The sequence below is a fragment of the Cnephaeus nilssonii genome (genome assembly GCF_951640355.1).
Source record: "Cnephaeus nilssonii genome assembly, chromosome: 1".
Taxonomy (NCBI): Eukaryota; Metazoa; Chordata; class Mammalia; order Chiroptera; family Vespertilionidae; genus Cnephaeus; species Cnephaeus nilssonii.
In genome coordinates, this window is record NC_137072.1 from 70,231,249 (window position 1) to 70,251,827 (window position 20,579).

The 20,579-nt window shown below is 38.8% G+C and overlaps 1 protein-coding gene across 12 annotated transcripts in view; it reads left to right on the top strand.

The window, feature by feature from the left end:
• Window positions 1–20,579, top strand: part of CCDC158 (coiled-coil domain containing 158) — a 72,431-nt gene continuing 51,852 nt past the window's right edge. For 10 of the 12 annotated variants that reach the window (XR_013813457.1, XR_013813458.1, XM_079769730.1 and 7 more), the window contains exons 1-8: window positions 1–114; window positions 6,349–6,391; window positions 12,772–12,911; window positions 15,232–15,449; window positions 16,752–16,861; window positions 16,975–17,302; window positions 17,658–17,734; window positions 18,806–18,916. Coding sequence is in view for 10 of the 12 variants with exons in the window: in XM_079769730.1 (XP_079625856.1) it covers window positions 12,845–12,911; window positions 15,232–15,449; window positions 16,752–16,861; window positions 16,975–17,302; window positions 17,658–17,734; window positions 18,806–18,916 (911 nt within the window). In the remaining 2 variants the exon portion in view is untranslated. The remainder of the gene's footprint in view (window positions 115–6,348; window positions 6,392–12,771; window positions 12,912–15,231; window positions 15,450–16,751; window positions 16,862–16,974; window positions 17,303–17,657; window positions 17,735–18,805; window positions 18,917–20,579) is intronic. The other 2 variants (XM_079769739.1, XM_079769737.1) reach the window with 2 other exon arrangements.

The following is a 20,579-nucleotide window of genomic DNA, read 5'->3' on the forward strand; positions in this document are numbered from 1 at the left end:
CCGCCGCCGCCGCCGCCGCCGCCGCCGCCGCCCGGTGGACGCAGGTGCGGCCGCCGCGCCCGCCGCGCCCCCGCGCGGCTGCGCCGGTCTCTTAGGATGAGGTGTTGGTTGCAGGTACAGAGGCCGCCTCGGCCCGGGGACCGGGCGAGGGGCGGGGCCTCCGGAGGAGCCGGAGCAGCGCGTCTGCCTTTGTGAACCGCCCAGACCTTGGTGTTTGTGGATTTACCGGAAGGTTGTTTTCGGGGCTCGCAGGACGCCCCGGGGGCAGTGGCTGTAACTCTGGGACCACCCGGCCATGTGCAAAGTATTCGATTTGGGGGCGGGGGCTGGGGGGAGGGAGAAAGAAACCGCGGATCCAGGCACAACATTGCCGTCCCCTCCTGTTCCTGCCCAGCCCCCGGCGGGTGGGGAGGACGTGGAGATGAGGAGGAATGTCCCCCACCCCTCGTCCCATCTGGGATTGTCGTGAGGGCTGTGCAGGGGCCCCGGAGCGCCCCCCTAAGGGACGCTGAGAGCCTGGCTCGGCCCTGTTGTCAGCACCCATCAGAAATGAGTCCACCCTTTTAACAGAACTCTGCTCCCAGTCCTCGCCCAGGCTGGACCTGGTTTTGTTGCTGTACAGGAAGGTCGGGGGAAAGTAGAGGAGAATAAGGGGGGGCTATTTCTCTGGGGGTTTTGACCGGCAACCACTTCTTACTTTGCCTGCACCTTCCACGTGTCCCAGAGACCAATGAGGCGGGGCTGTTTCTCTGCGTGTAAAGTTGGGGCTGGGGGTGGGGGTGGGGGTGGAGAGTGGTGGGAGAGGCCTGGTCCTCCCAGCTCTGTACTATCGATTCCAGGAGGGAGACTACAGATCTTGTCATAACGTTGCTGCCGTCTGTTTTTAATCTTATACAATTCTCTATCTGTGTTGTAGATAAAATGGTTTTTATGCCATAGAGACATTATTATACTCCCAAAATAAAACGAGGGCAGAAATCAACAATTTATTCTGTATGTGCGAAGCCCTTACTATTTCACAAAGAGGACTCAATGACGTCCTGTATGTTTGGGTCACTCACTTTAAAACTCCACAATTTATTAAATAGGACTGCTTATGAACTGCCTGTTCCCAAACTAGATGGCCCCATATTATATGATACTAGTGACCTGGTGCACAAAATCGTGCACGTTAAAAGGGGATTAATTAGAGGAAATAAATTAATATTGGTATTTGCCCTTTCTCTATAATAGAAGTGTCAGAGATGAAACAAAAATTAGTAAAATGTATATGAAAACCTTCCTCCTGTCAGAGTCTGGGGCGCACCACAGGACCCAGAGTCAAATCCCCGCCCACTCACATGCACCTCAAAATCACGTGAGACCCAGACCCGGCCAGCCCCCTCCCCACATTGGGCTAGATCCAGACCCGGCCAGTCCCATACTTGTCAAGCCCTGCCAGGCAGGGGGCGTAGCCTCAGGTCCCCTGGCCCAGCGCCAGGATGGGGGATATGGCCTGAGGTCCCCCAGCCCAGACCGGTGCGGGGGGTATGCCTTGAGGTCCTCCATCAAGCCCTGCCAGGTAGGGGACATGGCCTGAGATTCCCTGTCAAGCCCCGCTGGGTGGGGGGCATGGCCTGAGGTCCCCCAGCCTGGTGCTGGGGCGTGGGGAGCAGCCTGAGGTCCCCTAGCCCAGCACCAGGATGGGAAGCGCACCTTGAGGTCCCCCGTCAAGCCCCACCGGGTGGGGGGGCGTGGCCTCAGGTCCCCTGGCCTGGCACTGGGGGTGGGGGGGGGGTACAGCCTGTGGTCCCCTAGCCTGACACCAGGGCAGGGGGCACGGCCTGAGGTCCCTTGTCAAGCCCCACAGGGCGGGGGAGGGCGTAACCTTAGGTCCCTGCTGCTTGTTAAGGCTCCTTATGGGAACTTTGCCTCAGCTGTGGGTGCAGCCATCTTTGTGACAGAGTGATGGTCAATTAGCATATTCCTTTTTTATTAGATAGGATAGTAGGCTGAATAAGGGCCAAAAACATCAGGACCTAAGTTCTGGAAACTGTAATGTTATGAGGAAAAGAAGTCTGCATGTATGATTAAGTCAAAGATCGTGACATGCGGAGATTATCCTGGGTTACCTGGGTGGGCTCACAATGCAAGCACAAGTGTTCTTATAAGTGAGGGGCAGAGGGAGATTTGATAGAAGAGGAGAATACAGTGACCACAGAGGCAGAGATTAGAATGATGAGGCCCCAAATCGAGTAATGCCCGCAGCCAGCAGAAGCTGGAAGAGGAAATAAGTGGATTTCCTAGAGCCCTGCCACCACCTTGACTGCGGCCCTGTGAGGCTGATTCTGGCCTTCTGAACTGTAAGAGAATAAGTGGCTATTGTTTTAAGCCACCAAGCTCGTGGCAGTTAGTCACAGCAATTACAGCATGACCAAATACATATGGTCATGCTTATAAGTCACATAGAATCAATCCTGTATTGATGAATATTTTAAAGCCCTCCAGCTGGGGCAGTGACAGGTTTGATAATGGAGAACACTAAATATTTTCTTAAGTCCTGTGAACCAGAAGGAAAAAATATGAACAAGGAATTTGGTAAGGAGAAAATAAATTAGGTGCTTAGGAAAGAGGTAGTCTGGCTCTTAAAGTAAAATTTTAAAGTTTCAAATGTATTTCTATTAATAGATCACTGTATTTGCCCTGGTTTAGAGAATAAAGGTACAAAGTGACTTAGGCTTGGTCCTTCGCTGAGACATTATTGGAAGCCTTCGTACCAAGAGTTGCAGACACCTGGGGATTGAGTCCAGGCCTGGGGAAAAGAGGCCAAGCCAAAGTGCTTCCATGAGGGGGGTGTTAACATCTGGCTAATAGCAACCTCTGGGCATCTTGAAATGAAGACACTGTGGAGTTATCAGAGTGCACAGAGAAATCAGTGTTTCGGTTTAAGTGATTGATTTCTGGGACGCAGGCTGCTAATTTGCACCCCTGCTTTTGCCCCACAAACATCACAAAGAGAAGCCAATTCAATTCCTTCTTGAACTGCTTTCTTGAGGTATAATTTATATACCATAAAATTCACCAATTTTAAGTATAACAGCCAATGAATTTTAGTAAATTTACAGAGTTTTGCAATCATTACCACAATTCAGTTTAAAACATTTCCATCATCCAAAAAAGCCCCTATGCCCATTTTACAGTCAATCCCCATTCCCACCCCCAGTTCCAATCCACTTTGAATCACTGGACTACTTCAGAATTAAGTTTTAGTCCTGCTGGGCTACTCCAATGGCCTTATTACTCGCCTCTTCTTCTCAGTATATTGTCCACCCAGCTGCTGGAGGATTATATGCCCCTGATTAAAATGCTCCAATGGCTTGCCATCGCAATGAGAATAAACCCTGAAATTCTTAGTTTGGCTTTTTAAAGCCCCTGTGAGCTCTACCCTCTACCCATCTCCCCAGCAACTTCTCAGGATAATTTCGGGAAGGAAGTGATAAGCACAGCATTGCTTTGGGTGTGGTACACAGTTGGCTATCCATAAGTAGGCCTCTCATCCTCCCTTGACTACATGCAGCCTCCTTCCTCATCCGTCAGTGAACACTGAGCCCTTTTTATCCCAGCACCTTTGCATCTGGTATTTCCTCTTAGGATCTTCCCCGATCCTCTGTAGGGCTGACTCCGTTTAGTCATTCAGCTCAAATGTCACCTCTTCATAAATCCTTCCCTGACCTACCCTAAGTAGTTTCAACTTCATCTCTCTGTATATCGTGTTATTCTCCTCATTGCACTTAACCATTCTCCAAAATTATATTTTGATTTGTTTCTTTAGTGTCTCTCTTTCTCCATTAAACTGTAAGATTCATGAGGGTAGAAACTTGTTCTTGATCTTAGACAGCTCTATCTCTAGTATTCCTAGAAGCACTAATCATAGCAGTACAGTAAAGCATTGTAAAGCATCAAAATGCCAACAACAGTAATTAATAATTATTGAATGCTGACTGTGTGCCAGGCCCCGTGCCAAGTGGCTTGTATATGAATGATTTAATTGAAGTTTACTGCGTTTGATGTGGGAAGAGTAAGGGGAGCACATCCTCCAAATATTAAATGTCCTCCTCTACATTGAATTATTTTTTTCAGAGACATTGGATAGTTTTCATTCTCTTATTATTAGGACTAGAGGCCCAATGCACAAAATTCGTGAAAGGGCCTTGGCCCCCACCATAGCGGCGCCTCTGCCTTGGCCCCCGCCCACTGCGGCTTTGTCCAGAAGGAAGGATGTCTGGAAGGACATCCGGTCTAATTAGCATATTATACTTTTATTATTATAGATACTTATTTTAAAGACTAGATCAATGTATATTGCCATTAGTAATCTATTATTAAACCTCATTTTCTACATCCCTAAAAACTAAACTGTGGAGGATTTTGCTAAGAAGAAAGACTTTAGCAGAGTCTTAAAAGAGCAGGACATGCTGAGGACACAGCAAGTAGACCTTGATTGGGGCATAGGATATGTCTGAATGGAGATGAAGTTGGGAGGTTGTTAGGCCTGATTATAAAGGGTTTTGAGTGCTAGTCTTAGTTCACACCTTAATCTTTGAGCAAGATAGGACAAAATGGCTCTGATTTTAAAGGGAACTCTTAAAGATTGTGAGGAAGTGAAGCTATAAAGATCATTTTGAGGTATTTTATAAGGTCTGGCAAGAGTTTACTAAAGCATGAAAGAATACCAAAGGACCAAAATGAACTAAATAGCATATTCCAGGGTTTGTTCCTTATGATTTATGCGCACACTTAATTCTTCTTTGCTGAGTTAAAAGATATTACAGAGATAGACTCAACAGAGTATGGCTACTAATTGGATATGGAGTTTGAGTAGATGAAGAATAGATAAAGAGCCCTAGCTGGTTTGGCTCAGTGGATAGAGCATCGGCCTTCAGACTGAAGAGTCCCAGGTTCGATTCTGGACAAGGGCACATGCTTGGGTTGTGGACTCGATCCCCACTCGGGGGTGTGCAGGAGGCAGCCCATCAATGATTCTCTCTCATCATTGATGTTTCAATCTCTATCCCTCTCTGAAATCAATAAAAATATATTTTAAAAAAAAGATACTGAAATGTCCAACTTGGGAAATTAGTTTTATGGTGTTATCATCTGAGAACAGCCTAGAAAGCAGGTTAGATGGGAATGTGAAGAGACCAGAATGGTATAAGATGAATTTAAGATGGCTGTAAACATATATGCAGAGGTATTAAAGGAACATATATTCATTAAAATTTTTCTAAAGCCAGTTATTATTTTTTAAACAAATAGCATGAAACTTAATGGAAGCAGTGGAATTGTCTCTATCTGGCTTTGTTGTTGACTGAAATCACCTGTGAGACATCATCATATTTTTTAGTCATCTTTTTGCTAAATGTTTTCCATAGTAAATTATAGAATGTCCAAATTGGAGAAGATTTTAGAGATCTTCTAGTCCAGTGGTCGGCAAACTCATTGGCTCGCGAGCCACAGTTTGCCTACCACTGTTCTAGTCCAACACTTTGCCCTAGAGAGGACAGCCAGTGACAGTTGTCATCCCAACAGATGCTCATCTACCCTCAGCTCAAACACCTCACAAGCCTCACGAGGCGCTCTAGTTTTCAGAATATCCATCTCTGTCCTGACCTAGAATCTACTTCCCTTTACTTTTAATCATTAGTCCTAATTCTGCACATAGAATATTGACTCTGATTTTTTCAATGTGGCAACTGTTCACGTAGATTCCACTGAGATATTCCAAAAATCCTAGTTGTTTATCATTTCAGCTCCACTTCTTAAACTTTATAGACCTATTTCTAACCCGCTCACAGAGGTTCCTCTACCTAGTAACTTTTCTAACCAAGCACAAGATCTGTTGCCTGGTCAGCGCATCTCCAAAAAATAAAAGCAGGTCAGATGACATTTACGTGGTTATTTAAGTCAGTTTGGACTGTACCTGGAGAAAGATCAGGTTTGGGAATATACATATGAAAAAGGGGACCATGTGCCTACAGGTTTACTTGTGTTATCTTAATAATGCCAATAAGATCTGTACCAACAAAATTAGATTACACCAACAGGGAGCATATAATTGAACATGTTCTGTTGTGTAAACATAGCCTAGATAAGTGCCAAAAAATATACTTTCATAAACAAAATAAGCCCAAAGGAAAAAAATTTAAAGATTTTTATTGCTGTTGTTGTATATATGTGTTTTGGGTGTTGTCAAGATCTTAAGTGTTGAAAATGAACTTGTGAATTGAAATTTTTGAAAATAATAAATTTCAGCTAATTAAATATTATATATTAATAATCATATTTTAAAATACTTTGGGTTTTTTTCAGGTATTAATAGGATAAGTGAAAATAAGAATATCCAGATATTAAGGTATCTCTTGTTTTATTTTTATATTTAAGAATTGTGAACATATACAACTGATATACTTTATTATATATACTTAATCTGTTTTAGAAACTAAAGCCTTGAATTTGATGAATGCCTAGGCTGGAATATCTAAGATAAAGCCACAAGGGCTATATCTGTGATTTTCAAACTCTGCTCAGTGGAGCCTTCTGTATTCCATTATGGTGTCTTGGCATAGAGGAGTGTGTGTAGTTGGGACTCTAAAGATTTAAATAAAGACTTCTGCCTAAAAAAGTTTGAAAAAGACAACTTTAATCTTATTTAGTAATGGTGGAAATTGAGGCTCAGAGATATGAAAAGATTTGCCCGTGCTGTCACAGTTAACCAATGACAGAATTAAGTTTCCTGATTCGAAGTTCTGTACTTCTTCTGTTCTGCCTCCCTCCAAGATGGTATTGGTATTGTGTACTGATGAAGTATGATCTTAAATAGCTTAATTCTATATTGCATTATAATAGTTCCTGTGTTTACTCAATGCATTCTAAATCCACTTTCTTTTCTATTAGTAGAACTATATGAAACTTACATCTTCTTTATAGATAAATAGAAAGATATAGCCATTTATTATGGAAATGAGTTAGTATACTATTGTTATTCATGTTTTACTGTCCTATTATGTGGTACTATATACTTATTGATTGAAGTAAGGACAATATTAAGGCTGCTCATGAGTTATCTCAGTTAACTCTTATTCTTTTTAGTTATACACTCTTTATCTCCATCTTATAGTCTTATGGAGGTTAAATATTGTTTTCAAGGTCACACAGCTAGTGGATCACAGAGCTAGGATTTGAACCCTAACAGTCAATGACAACATCTAGAGAGAAAGAATGCGATTGAGAAAGCAGACACTAAAATCAATGTGAAGTTAATAAGCAATTAACATTAACTCAAGCAGTGAAGTGATGTTCATTAATGTTCTTGCATTTATGAGATATGTAGTATTGGGATCAATCTTGGGGAACTTTAGAATTTCCTAAGGAAAATACACCTGCAGACTGGTTCTATGAGATTATGGATCAATGTTATAAAATCCCAATAGGGTGAGAATGCAGACTGGTGCAGCCACTGTGGAGAACAGTATGGAGTTCCCTCAAAAAACTAAAAATGGGACTCCCATTTGACCCAGTGATCCCACTTCTAGGAATATATCCCAAGAAACCAGAAACATCAGTCAGAAATGATATATGCATCCCTGTGTTCATAGCGGCACAATTTGCCATAGCTAAGATTTGGAAGCTGCCTAAGTGCCCAACAGCAGATGAGTGGATTAAAAAACTTCGGTACATCTACACAATGGAATACTACGTTGCGGTAAAAAAGAAGGAATTCTTGCCATTTGCAACAGCATGGATGGAACTGGAGAGCATTATGCCAAGTGTGAGATAAGCCAGTCAGAGAAAGATAAATATCACATGATCTCCCTCATTTATGGAAAATAATGAACAACATAAACTGATGAACAAAAACAGATCCAGAGACAGATCAGACCGTCAAACCTCAGAGGGAAGGTAGGGGAGGGTGGGGGTAAAGGGGAGAAATCAACCAAAGGACTTGTATGCATGCATATAAGCCTAACCAATGGACACAGACAACAGGGGGGTGAGGGCATGAGTGGGGGGATTGAGGGTCAATGGGGAAATAAGGACACATATGTAATACCTTAATAAAGTAAAATAAAAATATCTCCAAAAATAGAAAAAAAAAATCCCAATAGGGGATAACCACACAGCCACCTTGGTCTTTTGGGAGTCAGGAAAAGGCTTCTCTGGAAGGTAGAATGGTTTGGCATTCTATGGGCTTGAGTCATTAGTTGATTAACATAACGCACATTATAAGTAATCTGTACCCAATCAAAATAGAGCATAGATTCTAAATCAACTTACTATAGAGACAGTGACATTCTATCACGGTCAGGGGAGCGGTCCACCTTGAGTAGTCATAAGAAATCAGGGTGAGGACTGTTCACATTAGGGAAAGGATAGCCACACAGCCACCTTGGTCTTTTGGAAGCCAGGAGAAGGGGTAAGAACCCAGGAGATACTTTAAAGCCCTTTAACTCAACTGTATAACAAAAACGAAAGTCTGTACATCGTTTTCCTCCAAAAGTCCTCTTGTTGTGGTCTGCGGTTTCTAAGGTCTTTTCTGCAACATTCCAATAGAATAACCAAGGTAGAATCTTTACCTAGCTATTACTTGTCAGAAATATAAGGCTCCTTTCACTGGGAATCTGGTCACAATTTAAAATCAGGCAGGATTGTTCATAATTAATCTTGGGCATTACCAGAAGAGGCCAAGATCTCATCTTTGTACTTTACTCAGAGATTTAAATCAAATACATGTAAATTCATGTTATGATCCCCATTACAACAAGTATAGCATTTTAACAATTTATGATTTATTGAGGCTAAAAACTTCCTTTTACCGGAAATCCTTAATAATTTAATAAGACTTATGCCTGAAATCAGGCATAATGTTTTAGTTCTTAAAGTGTAATGAAAGTAGAGGAACGCTAAATGATTTGACCAAACTGAGGATATGGTCAATCTAAAATAGTGAAAATCCGAATTCAAGTATTTTTAAAAGACAGATTTCCTATTGTAAAGTTCATAAAATAACAAGTGGCATTGGCAAGTAGAAGTACTAAGCATTTTCTTTACAAATAAATGTTTTGTAATTATTGTTTAAGTAACTAAATCTAAGCTTTCTTCTTTAAACTATTAATTTTCCAAGAAAAATATTTCCCTCTGAAGGTCTGCTACTCTTCAATGGCCTGCTGCCTATGAGTGGATACTGAATTAATGAGTTGATTTCATTCATCATCTTATGCCAAAGTAAATAAATGTGGTTTCCATCTCAGGATATTCTAAAGTCAAAACTTCTCCTTTCTTCTTTTCTCTCTTTTCCAACTACTAGTTCCAGTTCTGCTTATCTTGCTCATAGGTTCTGTTTCATGCTTGATACCAAAAAACTTTAGTATTAAGCAGCGTGGATTAGGGTATGATTGCCCAACACTGGCTATATGATTCTGCCTGTCCTCATTCCTTCATGCTTTTGATCTATCTGTAATTTGTGATAATAACATTACTCAGTAATTTGAATTGTCTTAGTGTTTTTCATCATCCTGAAGAATCCCCAAATGCATCATTTTAGTGGGTAAATAAAAGTATACAGTATACATTCATGATAAAACTTGTTTAAATGAGGGTTTTTTCCCAAATAACAATCTCTTCTATTTAGAACATTTAAGTTGCCTAGCAATCTTGACTAACATTATTATAATTCTTGACGGAATGTCTCCATACCTACTACTTATTTGCTAAAATTGATAGTATGGAACATATTAAGGAAGAATTTATCTAATTGTAGTTTTGGCAGATTGCATCTCAGTAATCAAAAGGGAGAAACTGTGAGTGAAATAAAAAGGAATTCTGTTCAATAAAATTCCCTTCGGCTCACAGGTTTTAAAAAAAACTTTTAACACTATGCTTACAATTATGTATTAATGTAAAAATGATAAGCAGTATGTTATATGTGATGTTCCTCTCTCCGTCACTTTGATGGTTTATGTATATATTTTGTGTTGTTTTCTTTTTTTTTTAAGAATCAGGATTCTGATTCATTCCTTTTATCTATTTTTCTGTTTTCTACCTCATTAATTTCTGCTCTTATCTTTATTGTTTCCTAGCATGTGCTTTCTTTTGTTTTACTTTTAATCTACCTTTTTGTGTTAGAAATTTAAATCACTTATTTTCATTCTTTAATTTTTAAAATAGAAATTTAAGGCTAGAAACTTTCCTCTTTTCACTACTTTAATGTTTCTCAGGTTCTGATGTGTAGGTTTTCATTGGCATTATTTTTCAGAAATTCTTTAATTTCTGATCTTATCACACAATTTATGTTTTCTGTAAGTGGTTGTGTTATATCGGACAATTATAAGTAATATCTTGATTACAGAATGTGCCTTTTAACTTGAAGTGCCCTTTGTCTTATGTACTGTCCTTTGGCTTGAAGACTTCTTGGTCTGGAATCAGGATTTTAATCCATGCTTTCTTATTTTTTTCATTTATCTGGCAAATCTTTATCTATCACTGTACTAATATCAGTGCCTTTTAAGTATCCTTTTGTGTACAATATAGAGTTGAAATTTTTAAAGAATCTATTTGAAAATCCTTTTATTTGAATTGGCAAGTTAAGTTTCTTCATGTTTATTGACATGTCTGTTATATATGGCCTAAATTCTGTCATATTATCTTTCTCTAAAAGCAATAAATTAAAAAGAAATACCGTAAAACTTGTCATATTATTATTACATTATTATTTTGTGTGTAATTACTGTATTCTATTTGCAGTATTTATTTTGTGTTTCTTCCTTATTTTTTCTTTTTAAAATTCTTTTGCCACCTGAGAAGTTTTTTTTTTATTCTAGTGATTACCTTTGCAGTAATATTTTTTTAAAATATATTTTATTGATTTTTTACAGAGAGGAGGAGAGTTAGAAACACCGATCAGCTGCCTCCGTGTCATCAGAAATGGCTACACGTGTCAGTGCTGACATGCGTGTCATAGGTTCACCATCACTGTTCTAGGTTGATTTTTCCTAGTATGAAAAATGTGTAAATTCAGGTCTTCCTTTATTTCTAGGGAACTTTCTTTGTTTATAGTTTTAAATAGTAGTTCTGTGTCATGGTTTTGATTTTCTTCTTCAGGGACACCAATTATGCTCACTCTCCTTTGCTTATCTTTCATTTCATTCACTTCTTCTCTCACCCATTGTATTTATTTGTCTTAGTTCTCATTCTCTTGGTTGTTTTCCTGATTTTCTTCATGCCTTTATTAACTTCTTATTACAATCCGTCCTCTCTCGTGTACTTTGTTATTTGGTGTTCATTTCTAATATAATTTTGTCCTTTTCTACTTTGTTTCATGACTTCAACCAGCTCTCATTTAATTTCTTTATGTTTGCTTGCTAGTTTTATTTGTTTCTTATTCATTTCTCTTGTTAAGTTTTACATTTTGATTCAAAGGTGATTTTTTATATCCCTAAATGCTTGTTTGAGAATATTTAGTTCAGTTTGGATTGTTGTGTTACTTTTCTTTGAATTCATGTTTGATGGTGGGGCAGCAAGTAGGTGGGGAGGTGAGGACAACTTTTAATCAGCAGAAAAGATTTTATTAGCATATTCTTATATTTTGTAGTAGTTTTGTATGGATGGGGTCTGCTTTTGTCTATTTCTGTTCATTTTGTGAACAGGATTCCTAGTTTGAGAGTGCCTTCTTCCGGGCAGTTTCTTTTATGGATGGTGATGGTGGAATGGGAGGGGTAGAAGGAGAGTTGGCATATCTTGCTTTCTTTTTGTATGTGATGGAATTTCCCCCTCATTTCCTCCTTTCCCTTTCTACCATGTCTCCAGTGGAGATCACCTCTTCTCTCCAGATCTGATTCTCCCCCTGAAACACTGCTTCTCTGAGGCTGCGGTTTCTGGTCCCTGCACACTTTCAAGCCCTAAGGCATAGCCAGGGCTATGGACTTCAAGTTCCAGCTTTTGCTTAGTGTCTTGGCTTTTTTTATTCACTTTCTTTTGTCTGTGCTTCTTCTCAGCCCTCTGCTCCCCTCTGCTCCTTTTGAGCCTCTCCTCTCCCATCCTCCATACCCACAGGCTTGCAGTGCTGGTAGGCAGACTGTGGGAGAAACTTTGGGAAATAATTTTCCTTTGCTTGCAGATAATTTGAAGGTTATGGTATTCCCTGTCTTCTAGAGATACTGAAGGGGTCCATGTGGTTTTATTTATTTGTTCCCTTTTTTGATTTTATGGTTGTTTTAAGAAAATTAGGGGGAGCTTTGGAATCAGACCACCACCATTGTTGCCAAACTCAGACGTCCCCTCTTGGCCTAATCTAAAATTATGAGCACTATTTGATATCAAAGAAGTTTTTCAGTTTATAATTTTCTGGTTTGTGACTTTTTTTTTTTTTACTAATTTGTGACTTTTTTTTACTAAGGAGATATTTTCTTCCATTATTTGATAATGTAACTTTATGAAAGAGACTTGAGAGAAAAACCTCTGTTCCCAACTAGAGTTTTAATTATTATAATAACTAAAGTATTAGGGTGTTGTTGTTTTTTTAGGTTTTCTTTAATAATCCTGTTAGCCATCAAAATCAACACTTTTTACAATAAGATTCTATTCATTTTTTAATTTTATATAATACAATTTTTGTATAAATATTTTCCTGGTGAAAAATTATTACTAAATTTCAAATGTGAACAAAGTCAATTCCGCTTCAATAAATATTTTCACATTATACCTTATCAACAAATATTGAATCCCTGTCTTTTATAGATAAGAACTAAAAGAACCTAACAGGGAAGCATTCATATTTCAAGATCTCTAAGAAGAGGCAGCAATATTTAATATGGAAAAAAAACCTTGTGAATCACATAATGAAGATTTATCAAGTAGTGGCATCGCATCCAATGGAGGTATATGTTCTTTATAAAACAAAGTGGGAAAAATAGAATTAAGCAGTTTCGTATTCATTCAAGCTACTGCTTTTAGTATGCTTAACTGTTCGGCACAGACCTTGGCCATGAATGTTTTTCATATTGTTTATAAGTCTACTTTTTGAGAAATTGTTTACTCTTTTAAAATAGAATATCTTTTTTTTTTAGCATATGTTAACATTACTTTTTTGGCTTAGAAATTGTTTTCATGTTGAGGTACTTCAACACAGTCCATGTTTCCCTAAACACCTTCTCTTCCTTCATCGACTCTTAAGGCAGAATTCTGTATCATTTTGACTTCTTTTCTCTTACCAACCCTCACAGCCAGTCAGTTACTAAGTCTTGTTCCTTCTATTCACAGAAATGTATCTCAGATTCTGATGTGTAGTGTTTTCATTGGTATTATTTTTCAGAAATTCTTTAATTTCTGTTCATATAACACAATTTATGTTATATCTAAATGGTTGTTATAGCAGACAATTAGAAGTAAAATCTTTTTAAAAATATATTTTTTATGGATTCTAGAGAGGAAGGGAGAGGGAGGGAGAGATAGAAACATCAGTGATGAGAGAGAATCATTGATTGGCTGCCTCCTGCACACGCCCTACTGGGGATCAAGCCCACAACCCAGGCATGTGCCCTTGACCAGAATCAAACTTGGGCACCTTCAGTCCACAGGCTGATGTTCTATCCACTGAGCAAAACTGGCTAAGGATAGAAGTAATATATTGTGGAATGTGCCTTTTAACTTTAAGTGCGCTTTGTCTTATTTAATACTAGAGGCCTGGTGCATGGATTTGTGCACCATTGGGGTCCCTCAGCCTGGCCTGCAGGGATCAGTCTGACATCCCCCAAGGGGGATTGCAAAAGGGTGCAGGCCAGGCTGAGGGAATCTACTGGTGCACAAATCCCTGCACCGGGCCTCTAGTATGCATGTAAAATCTTTGGTTAATCTCTTCCCGCTCTCCCCCTTCCCACCTTCCCTCTGAGATTTATCAGTCTGTTTCCATGCCTGTGCATTGAGAATCTGCTCCCTGGTGGCCAGTGCATGTCATAGTTACTGGTTGAATGGTCGAATGGTTGGCCGGTTGCTTAGGCTTTTATATATATAGATTCTTTGGTCTGGAAATAATTGTCCATGGTTCTTGGCACCATTCTTTGGACTGCTGGGTCTGACTTTGAGTCTGTCCTTTTGCATGAAAGGTAGCATAAATTTTCAGCTGACTGCTTTTCTCAGCCTGCTTATGGAATGGCCTCTTACCGTCACTCACTGTCTCTGTCCCTTAGTGCAAGCCAGCAGTGTGTCTTGAATATAATTCTCTAAAACCTCTATGGGTCTTCTGTGAATATTCCTGGGTTTCACTCTTTTGGTTTTTCCTTTAACTCATTGGTATTTCCTTAGAGCACTCTTCTTGATCCTCTTCCCTTTTCACTCTATATACTATCCCTAGATGATCCTGTTGACACCAAGGATTTGCTAGAATTCATATGCTGATAATTCCCAAATCCCAATTTCTGAAGCAAAAATTCACTCCTGAACTTCAGGTCCATGTTCAGTATTTGCAAACCAAACATCCTCATTGGATGTTGATGAAGCCCAAAACCCAAGAGAAATACTTGACACTTTCCTCTCTTTTACTTTTCACATGTATTTCTCAAATCCATGCTTTTGTTTCTATCACCACTGCCTCTCCTTTAGGGCACACTCTTGCTATTTCTTGCCTGCATCATTGAAAGCCTTTTCCCATGTGGATTCTCTAACTTCAGTTTTATCCCAATCAATGCATTCTCCACACCAAAGCCAGAAAACTTTTTCAAAACACAGATCTACTTATATTGACCCCCTACTTTCAAATCATTTAAGGATTCCTCAGAGCTTTCAAGATGAATCCAAACTCCCTGGTATGACCCCACAAGGCCTTCATGATCTGTCCTACATTTTCATTTTAATACCTGGCCACTACTTTCCTTTCACCTGGAATATGCCATGCTGTCTTAAGTCTCCTTGCCAATAATTATGGTGCTCCCACTATCTGGAATGCCCTACCTTCTCTTGTCCTCCAGACAAGGCTCATTCAGCTCACGCATCACTTGATCACCATCAGGTAAAACTCCCTCCTTCCTGATCTGCTCCTCCTCCTTTTTACCATGTGCTCCTCTCTCAGAGGTACTTTCACTTGTCTATTTGCCTCAGGAGACCTTGAGCTCCTTCAAAGTACAGTAAGGGAATCACCTAGGATAATGATTGCCACAAAATGATTTTAGTAATAAGTTAATTAATTAATTCTTTAATATTTAGGTTCTTCAAGTCCATTTTTTATGTCACCTATACGTGGTACAATAATTGAAAACACATCAGCACCTGGGATTGTGACACAAATTCCCTTTTTCCCTAAATATGAAGTAGAACCTGATCCTCACAGGAAAGTCATCCCTTACCCTGGAAAAGAACACATCGAACGTGTTTTGGAGGAATATTCACATCAAGTCAAAGATTTGCAGAAAAGACTAAATGAAGTGAGTTGCAATCTTTTCTTTCAGTACCTGAAGCCCGTTTGGGAAGATAGTGAGGCAAAATGCCTTGGAATAGAACCTAAACTTTCTAGAAGAAAAACTTACTGGATTTATTGGTTAAACTTGCTAATTAGGCCTATGCCTTCTATTTCAGTATTAAAGGTTGGATTGATGAAAAGTCTACATACTAACTTCTGGGAATATATCCTAAAAACTTAAAACACTAATTCGAAAGAATATATCCACCCCTATGTTCGTAGCAGCATTGTATACAGTAGCCAAGATCTGGAAATAATCCAAGTGCCCATCAGTAGATGAGTGGATAAAAAAGCTGTGGTATAGCCCTAGCTGGGTGTCTGTCAGTTGGAGTATCATCCCATACACCAAAAAGTTGTGGGTTTGATTTCTGGTCAGAGCACATACCTCGGTTGCAGGTTTGATCCCCATCAGGGCACATATGGGAGGCAACCAATTGATGTTTCTCTCTCCCATTTATCTCTCTTTCTTGTTCTCTCCCTCCCCCCCTCCTCTCTTTCTTCCTCCCTTCTCCTCTCTCTAAAATCAATAAAAACATATCCTCTGTGATGATTAAAAAGAAAAGTTGTGGTATATTTACACAATGGAATACTACATGGCTGTAAAAAAGAAGGAAATTTTACCCTTGGGGACAGCATAGATGGATCTGGGGAGTATTGTACTAAGTGAAATAAGCCAGTCAGAGAAAGACAAATACTATATTACCTCACTTATATGTGGAATCTAAAGAACAAAATAAACTGACAAACAAAATAGAAACAGAGGCATGGATATATCTAGAACAGACTGAAAGATGTCAGAGGGGAGTGGGTCTGGGTAGTGGTGGGTAAAGTGTGTGTGTGTGTGTGTGAGAGAGAGAGAAATGGGGGCATCTGTAATAGTGTCAACAATAAAAATAAAGTTAAAAATTAATAATATATAGATTTTGGAAATTACTAAATTTGGCCTATAGTCTTCATATGTTCCTCTAATGAAGACTAATTTAACAATAATCAGATGATGTATTATAAAATTGTATACCTGAAACCTATATAATTTTATTAACCAACTAGAGGCCCGATGCACAAAATTTGTGCAAGGGGCTTGGCTCTCGCAGCTGCGGCAGCTTGCCTCAGCCCTCGCAGCCCTGGCTTTGTCCTGAAGGTCATCCGGAAGGTCGTTCGGCTGTCCGGTCTAATTAGCATATTATGCTTTTATTATTATAAATGATACCCCAATAAATTTAATTAAAAAGAAAAGACTAATTTGCATGGCATTTTATTTTTTCAGAGCAATGAATTGCATGAGAAACAGAAGTTTTACTTAAGGCAGTCAGTCATTGATTTACAAACAAAACTTCAAGAGATGCAAATGGAGAGAGATGCCATGGTGGACATCAGGTTGGGATCTGTTACCTGAAATTATTTTAGAGCTTTACTCTTTGTAGTATATTACTACTTGTGTGATTATGAATTTTATCAATATTATTTTTTCTCTTTTATTTATTTTATAGACGAAGGGAGAGTCAGTCCCAGGAGGATTTAAGAAATCAGCTTCAAAATACAGTTCATGAACTTGAAGCTGCTAGAAGCCTTAAGGAGGACATGCTGAATGATAGCAACACACAGATAGAGCAGCTAAGAAAGATGATGCTTAGTCATGAGGGAGTGCTTCATGAAATCCGATCAATCCTAGTTGACTTTGAACAAGCCTCAGGCAAGAAAATATATGAACACGACAGCCTGTCTACTATCCACTTCCGCAACATGGGCTCAGCTATTAGTAAAATCCTAAGAGAATTAGACACAGAGATTTCTTATCTTAAAGGGAGGATATTTCCAGTAAGTGGTGAGAACACTACTTCAATTTTATATTAAAATTTATTAAGACAATAGTATTAGGCATGTAATTTTTTAAATTCTTAAAAGTAAGTTCTCATTTTTGTACTCTAAAATAATGGAGTTGCTTCCACAATGAACTCTTATAATAAAGGGAACTAGCTTGATTGACCTGTAAAGCTTCATGAGAGTATAGCCAAAGTAAAAGATCGAATAACATACAGTGACAGAATGTATCCAGTTTAAGTATTACTTCTATTTGCATCTTTTTAAAGCATTCCGTCAGTTGAAAAATCTTTAAATTTTCCAAGCTTTAGACTTACTGGTTTCTAAATCCATATCTCCTTTTTATAACCAGGTAGAGGATCAGCTTGAAGCACTGAAATCTGAATCACAGAACAAAATAGAACTACTTCTTCAACAACATCAAGATAGGTAAGTGCCTGACTGAGCTAGAAAGTCACAGGGAAACTGAACAACAAGTCTCCAATCTCTCATCAGTAATTGCAAAATCTAAAAAACTCTGAAACACAGAAATTTATTTTTCATAGGTTTGTGGTGAATTGTTAAAGAAAAAAATTATTCTGATACTTGTTAAAACAGTAGGGAAGGCCCAGCCAGCATGGCTCAGTAGTTGAACATCAACCTATGAACCAGGAGGTCACGGTTCGATTCCTGGCCAAGGCTTATGCCCGGGTTGCAGGCTCAATCCCCAGTGTGGATCCTGTAGGAGGCAGCCAATCAATGATTCTCTCTCCCTCTCCCTTCTTCTCTGAAATCAATAAAAATATATTTTAAAAAATCCAAACACAACACAAAACAGTAGGGAAGATTTTATTCAAAACTATTGAAATAGGAGTTTGCATTAAAGAGATCAGGCTCAGCTGCTAGAACAAGGACAAGCCAGGATTCATAGCAAGAAGCAGGGTGAGGGAGTCATTGGGTGGAAGTTGCCAAGAGGATACATCAAGGGTGAGGGGATTCTCACTAAAGTAACTTAGCAAGATTCTTACTAAGGCCAGGCATATTAAGGAGGTGGAGGGAGGCGGGAAGGCCTAGTTAAGAAGCGGGCTCAGAGGAGCCTGACTAAAGTTTGGTCAAGGAGAAAGCCTTTGTCACTCATTTGTTGGCAAATCTGACCTGAGCTAATGTAAAGCTTTTTATCGCCTTTATGATTTAGTGAATATTTTAAAGCCTGTTATTGCATTAGAAATATGTTTAGCCTATAGGACACTTCCCTAGACCTCTCTGGGGATGTCATATAATATATAGTCCTTATAATTTATTACCTTTTGTAAAATTTTTTAAAATTCTGAATTCCAAAACCTAGTTGGTCCCCAAAAGATTTAGATAAAGGACTCTATATCTAACTTAGACACTGGTAATAAAAAGAGCAGCATATTCAAAACCAAAACAAAATTTGAGAGTACTGAAAATTATTTGCATAATTTACACGCATAACCTTCTGTATCATATAGCAATCACCACTTTTTTTTTTTTTTACAGGATTGAGCAGTTAATAAGTGAACATGAAATAGAAATAACAGGACTCACTGAGAAAGCTAGCAGTGCTCGAAGTCAAGCCAATAGTATCCAAAGTCAACTGGAAATCATTCAGTATGTGTGTGCTAGGGGTTTGAAATTGAGTCATAATCTTCATTTTAAGTTTATTTTCTGCTTTGAGTTGTTTTTAAAATTGCTTAATAATTGATTTCACAAGAAAGTAAAACTTTTATAACGTTTAAATGAATAGAAACGATACTTAACATACAGGTAATGTTATATGACCATATCAGGGGTATTATTATAAATATTTGGACCTTTTGGGATTGGATGTTTTAAATATTGTTCATATTGTAACTGACAGTATAAAACAAATACATGTGTGTATAAATATATATAAATAAAAAGTATGTATATGCATATAAATAATTTTATAATTTGAGCTTATGTGTTGAAACTTTATATGGACATTTTCAATTATACACAAACATAAAGAGAGAATAGTTTCATGAACTCCCATCTACACATCACATAGCTTTAATAGTTAACATTTTTTAGCTTTTTTTTCTTAATTTTAACTTTAATTTTTTAACTATTTATTGTTGAGAGTTTTACAGATGTCCCCTCCCTTTCCCCTCCCCATTTACCCCCTTCACCTGGATGCCACCCCACCCCAGGCCTTCACCACCCTATTTATTGTCTGTGTCATGGGTAATACATATATGCATATAAATTATTTAGTTAATCTCTTCCTGCTCCCCTCCCTTTCCCCTTCCCTCTGAGATTCATCAATCTGTTTCCATGCCTCTGGTTCTATTTTATTCATCAGTTTATTTTGTTCATTAGATTCCTTGTTCATTTATTTTTATTTTTTAGACTCAATTGCTGATAGATATGTATTTACTGCCATTTTATTGTTCATATTTTTTATTCCTTCTCCTCCTCCTCCTCCTCCTCCTCCTCCTCCTCCTCCTCCTCCTCCTCCTCCTCCTTCTCCTCCTCCTTCTCCTCCTCCTTCTCCTTCTCCTTCTCCTTCTCCTTCTCCTTCTCCTTCTCCTTCTCCTTCTCCTTCTCCTTCTCCTTCTCCTTCTCCTTCTCCTTCTCCTTCTCCTTCTCCTTCTCCTTCTCCTTCTTCTCCTTCTCTAAGAAGACCCTTTAACATTTCATGTAATAATGGTTTGGTGGTGATGAACTCCTTTAGCTTTTTCTTGTCTGTGAAGCTCTTTATCTGACCTTCAATTCTAAATGATAGCTTTGCTGGGTAGAGTAATCTTGGTTATAGGTCCTGGCTTTTCATCACTTTGAATATTTATTGCCACTCCCTTCTTGCCTGCAAAGTTTCTGTTGAGAAATCAACTGACATTCATATGTGCACTCCCTTATAAGTAACTAACTGCTTTTCTCTTGTTGCTTTTAAGATTCTCTCTTTGTCTTTAACCTTTAGTATTTTAATTATGATGTGTCTTGGTGTGGGTCTCTAGGTTCATCTTGTTTGGGACTCTGTGCTTCCTGGACTTGTATGTCTGTTTCTTTCACCAGATAGGGGAAGTTTGCTGTCATTATTTTTCAAATAGGTTTTCAGTTTCTTGTCCCTCTCTTCTCCTTCTGGCACCCCCATGATGTGAATGTTGGTACATTTGAAGTTGTCCCAGAAGCTCCTTACACTTTCTTCAGATTTTTGGATTCTTTTTTTTATTTTTGCTGTCCTGAGTGGGTATTTTTTGCTTCCTTTTATTCCAAATGCTGATTTGATTCTTGGCATCCTCTACTTTATTGT